General features: G+C 39.6%; 1 protein-coding gene across 1 annotated transcript in view; it reads right to left on the bottom strand.

Annotated features, from left to right (window-relative positions):
- Positions 1–914: 914 nt before the first annotated feature.
- Positions 915–6008, bottom strand: part of SARC_09509 (hypothetical protein) — a 6107-nt gene continuing 1013 nt past the window's right edge. Inside the window, exons 2-6 of the mRNA XM_014296471.1 lie at positions 5076–5416; positions 3708–3831; positions 2994–3036; positions 2194–2246; positions 915–1275 (exon numbers count right to left, since the gene is read on the bottom strand). Of these exons, the coding sequence (XP_014151946.1) occupies positions 1249–1275; positions 2194–2246; positions 2994–3036; positions 3708–3831; positions 5076–5392 (564 nt within the window). The 5' untranslated portion in view covers positions 5393–5416 and the 3' untranslated portion in view covers positions 915–1248. The remainder of the gene's footprint in view (positions 1276–2193; positions 2247–2993; positions 3037–3707; positions 3832–5075; positions 5417–6008) is intronic.

Genomic DNA, 6008 nt, shown 5'->3' with positions numbered 1-6008 from the left:
CCTGATTATTGCTTATGGGATTACTGTTATAAGCCATATCACAGAGCTATTGTTATCTCTGCAGATCGTACCGTAATTATTTTCAGTAAAAGCGGGACGAGTCGGCCTGATTATTGCTTTTGGGATTACTGTTATAAGCCATGTCACAGAACTATGGTCATCGTACCGTAATAAATCTCAGAAAAAGCGGGATGTGTAGGCCTGAATATTGGCTATGAGATTACTGTTATGCACCATATCACAGAACTATGGTTTTCGTACCGTTATAAATCTCAGTAAAAGCGGGATGTGTAGGTCTAACTATTGCCTATGGGATTACTATTGCGCGCCATATCACAGAACTATGTTCATCTCTACGTAACGTAACGTAATAAATCTCAGTAAAAGAGAGATGCGTAGGCCTGAATACTGCCTATGAGATTACTGTTATGCTCCATATCACAGAACTATGGTCATCTCTACGTACCGTAACGTAATAAATCTCAGTAAAAGCGGGATGCGTAGGCCTGAATATTGCCTATGAGATTACTGTTATGTTCCATATCACAGAACTATGGTCATCTCTACGTAACGTACCGTAATGAATCTTAGTAAAAGCGGGATGTGTAGACCTGAATATTTTGCCTATGAGATTACTGTTATGCTCCATACCACAGAACTATGGCCATCCCTACAGCACGTCCCGTAATGAATCTCAGTAAAAGCGGGACGTGCAGGCTTGGTTAGTCCCTATGGGCTTTCTACTATACGGAGGGGTTGTGGCGTGGTGACTAAACAAGGGAGGGATTAGGAAGCTTGCTACAAGTCCATCCGTTGGTAGTGTGTAGTCCTGTTTGTGGAATAGAGCAGACACAGAAAAAACTGTACAAGACATGCATAGCACCCACTATGTGTGGCTACGTACAGAGCTATGGCACGGGATGAGATGAACTAGTACTTCATTCAATACGACTTTAATTAATCCACTTCATGGTCTCCAGGGCTCTACCCAGCGCCTACTACAGCGATTGTCGTCCGTGTGGACAGACACTACGGCACGTGTAAAGGTACTGTCTGCTGCAGGGCGTTCCTGACAGACACTCTAGCGAAGACAGTGAATCTATTAATAGGCTGTCCAATGAATCTATTAATAGACTGTCCAACTATTCTATTAATAGACTGTCCAACTATTCTATTAATAGACTGTGGCTATTAATAGATTGCTCACTGCGAGTGTCATCAATTCATTCGTACGGTATGATTAACTTCTTATTGTGCGTTCGCCTCCTCCAACAACTGAAAAGAGGCAAAAGTAATCAGTCTATTAATAGGAGTGACAAAAGACAGTCGAAGTCTATGAATAGAACAGAAAAGAGGGTGTCGCAATCTATCAATAGAACAAACAAGAGGGAGTCACACTCTATTAGTAGAACAAAAAAGAGAGTCACAGTCTATTGATAGAACAGAAAAGTGCGAGTCGCAGGCTACTAATAGAACATACAAGAGGGAGTCAAAGTCTATTAATAGAACAGAAGAGAGCGAGTCGCAGGCTATTAATAGAGCATACAAGAGGGAGTGAAATTCTATTAATAGAACAGAAGAGAGAGAGTCACACGCTATCAATAGAACGTACAAGAGGAAGTCAAAGTCTATTAATAGAACATATAAGAGAGAGTCAAAGTCTATTAATAGAACAGAAGAGAACGAGTCGCAGTCTAGTATTAGAACCCGAGAAAAAAGAGTCGCAGTCTGTAGATAAACGGATACAAACCCGATTCAAAGTGAAATGACAGCACGTGCAGCTTAGCGGTGTGATAAGCGTTGTTATAAATCACTCTCATAAGTGGACTAGTGCACTTGACGATGTGTATATCGACTGATGGCGTACAGAACAGCCGTTGAGGTGTATATTCACGGTGCAGTGATGAGTAGTCCTGTGCCTGATACAGAAATTATATGCTCAAATCACAACCTTTGGTCCCATAGAAATAGGTGTCATGTTTGGTTTCATTTTCAGCCATATATATATATATATACATACATACATACATACACACACACACACACAAACAAACACACATACAAATACATATATATATGTATATATATATATATATATATATATAATATATATATATATATACACACATATATATATACATATACATATATATATATAAAACATATACGCAAATAGATACATAATACTCATACCTTCCATTTCTTCTTCAGTGCTCCTCTGATGGGCTGACTCTTAGACTCAGTCCCTATAACACCCAACAGAGAGCATATGACAATGGTTGGTTGCTCAGTTAATGATTCCTATTGCTGGGTGACTATGTGTTTCAGATGAGCTTGTTCATGCACAAGCGTACAGTTTAACTAGCGATCGTACAGAAGTGTGATTTAGTAGGTAGAACATTTGCTTCTGTGTTGCCTGTAACGTTCTATCATCTGGTGCTCTACACCAACCGTTAATAACAAGCATGTACAAATATCCGTACAGATACCAGATAGATAAATAAGCGTCTATAATAAGACCCCATTGAGGAGATAAATACTATTGTTGCGCACTAAATTATATATATATACAGAATGCTTATGAATCTAAGACTAGCAGACGTACTTATTTGAAAATAGACATTTATCAACAAGCACAGAATTGTCCGTCAATTTATGATGTTAGATGTAAAAAATCATGTGGATATAAATAAACTCACCTTTATCGACATGACAACATGCACCTTCGTATAGCCATACACACAATATAAATATATACATATATACACAAGCACACGCACACACACGCACACATATATATATATATACATACATACATAGCATTTGTATATCTATAGTTTGCGCATGCAGATACAAATGCTCTGTGCATGCTACATATTGGGTCACTTGAGTCCTCATACACTTCACATTGATGTCAAAAAGCTTCACCAACCCACCCAGCCCCCCCCCAGCAAAAAAAAAGAAAAAGGGCTTGCGTTGTCTTGATCACTTACCTTCCTTCACAAGGGCCGCGAAAATTTTACCGCCTTTCATATCCTGAGAGTCACACAAACAACACCAACGACCAACAGAGAGAGATCTTAGTACATCAGAGGATATGACAGCAGCCATGCACGCATAAGAAGAAAGACTCGTGTATAGAACTCAAACCAAGGAGAGAGGCGCTGAATTGCATCCACGTCTTTGTATAAGCGAATGTGGCGCCCGGTACTACTTACAACCAATCGGTGTGCTAAAGATATGTAAATAAACGTATCACACGCGGCGTGACGGATACAGACACTTGGTACCAGTACCACATACGGTGGTTGGTTGGGCCCACAGCTGTCTTAACGTATTGTTTAACGTATTGCTTGGTATCAAGTTGGGATACTGTATCGCTGATATGATAGGCATCGTTTTGTGTGGTACTAAATTAACCCGCGAGCTATAAACCTACGGTTTCGATTGAGTGATATCGATGCTAAGTAGTGCAAATGCTACTCACGTCTGTTGGTTATACATACATACATACATACATATATATATACATATACATATATATGTCTATGGATATATATATATATATATATATAAGGCTCACAGATTTGCAAACGTAACACTGATGATATTTACGTCTTTAAAAACGGTCGCTTTCACGGGGTATTCACCATATTCACAAGCGCACTAAATTACGGGTTTGAAGACGTACTACTACAAATACTTACGCCTTTTGGCTTTACGCCTTTGATTATGTAGTACTGGCTGCCCTGGAACATCTCGAACATGCGACGGCTGCATACTAAGTCACCTACGCCAAGATTTTTTTTGTTGCCGATTAGATCCCATAAGCTGAAAATGTATAAAAAAACATACAGGTGAGTTAGCGTTCTAGTTTACTTATATGTGTTCACGTATACGCCCAGTCATACATAGACATATACGTGAAAACTAAGCCCAAAATGTGATGCATATGCGCATATCTGCGTCTGTGTGAATCAGTTAACGTATCGTCACCACCGGCGCTAATTTCCGTTTCCCATCCATGAACCCAGACGCTACATACAACAGTGGTGCCATACATATATATGGGTATTGGGAAGTGCACGAGTGTACTGCAATACGTACGAGTGGGCATTGGGCATACTAACGGCTATATAAAACGGCCCTCTATAGTATATGTATATATGTGTTAGCTATTGTGTATGATGAATGTATGGTATGACAAATGGATATTTGCATGAGAAAGTGCTATCACTTGCGATGTATATATACTTGGAGATACGAAATATGTAAGCGGAGTCGCATGGTATTTACGTTTGCGTAAACGAGTGGATGTGGACAGATCAGAACAATGCATAAGCCGCATGACTACTTAAGCCAACAAACTTTTTCCGATAGAAACCCTAACACCCCCCCCATAAAAAAAGAGGACAGGTATGAGAACCAGTCCAGATAGCACTGGCCTATCAAGCTAGAACGGAGATTAAACAGATTTTGGACAAACATCAAACCCCAACAAGCGGTTTTAGCGTATAGGCTTTAGGGTTTATCAAACGCTAAACCCTAAAAGGGTCCACTCCTAAGCATTGGGGCACGTTGGGCGTATCTAGATGATCCTTTCCCCAGTTACAAACATAAACGGAGTCTTGATATGAACAGGTTGCTGCCCTGTTGCGATCATAACCAGACTTAGTACGATACGATACCACAAATATGTACCCATGCCAATAGACTGGTAAACCGTTACAAACATATATGTACTTTCGTCATGGGGTTTAGAGTTTTAAGGGGGTTAAAACCCGGTTTTTAGGAATTTGCCCGGTTTTTAAGGGTATAGAGCCCCCAAACACAACCAGACTTCGGTCCAACTAAAAATACGCAACAAAAACTCATCCAATTACAAATATGGACAGAATTGCATTCAACTAGATACACAAACAGACTTTCATATCCCAACACACGAGGCACGGCCCCTGTCCAATTTCTAGAAGAAAAAAAAAAGGTCTCTTTCTCATGTACGCGCCTATACGGACACCTATCTGAGTACAAACAAAACCCAAGGACAAAAAGGGAACCCCCCCACACAAACACACTTCTTGCCCGTCAGGCAGTGTCTGGCTTTCTTCGGGAAATGGAACACCACATTATCTGCAATGTACTGCTGCCCGGTGGGCGTCTCCGTCAGACATCTCAGCACATCTCTCTGCTGTGTGGTTAGGTTTAAGAACCCCCGCCTGTCCGCTTCACCGGCCTTTGCGGTCTGTAACGAGTTTAAGTAGGCTTCCTTGGGAGGTACATAGCCCTCGGGATAGAGGGACAACTTCTGCGCGGCACTGGATAAGGGCGTGTGGGAGGCTTGGCTGGTGGCAGAGCATAGGGCCCTTCGGATAGTCAAACTCGCACGGAACATGGTCAAGTGATGGGGGTAGACCGACTGTACAGTGGTAGTGAAGGAGAGACTTATGCATGGGTTCATGGATGTTGTCTGGCGGGAAGGAAAAGCTGAAAAGCAGTGGTCTAACGACACACCACCTGAGTAGGCACATATTTATATATATACGTATAAATAATTAAATAAATAAATATATATATATATATATAGACATATAAAAGTATACATATATATATACATATATACTTACATACAAATATATCTATATACGCATGCGTATATTCATATTTATATACATACCCTCATACATACATACGTATACTCATACATACAAGAACACACACACACATATATATATACATACATATACATACACACACACACACACACACATATATATATATATATATACATTCTCACACACAGACGCACAGAAACACATACACACATACACCTAGATAAACAGACACACACTTTATAATATATATATATATATATATATACATATAGAAGTATTCGTATACACATATATACATATATAAGTATCCATATGCATATATATATATATACATACATATATATATATACATATATATATATATATATATATATACANACACACACACACACACAC

This window comes from Sphaeroforma arctica (assembly GCF_001186125.1).
Source record: "Sphaeroforma arctica JP610 unplaced genomic scaffold supercont1.974, whole genome shotgun sequence".
Classification (NCBI taxonomy): domain Eukaryota; class Ichthyosporea; order Ichthyophonida; genus Sphaeroforma; species Sphaeroforma arctica.
This window is presented reverse-complemented; position numbering and strand designations above follow the sequence as displayed.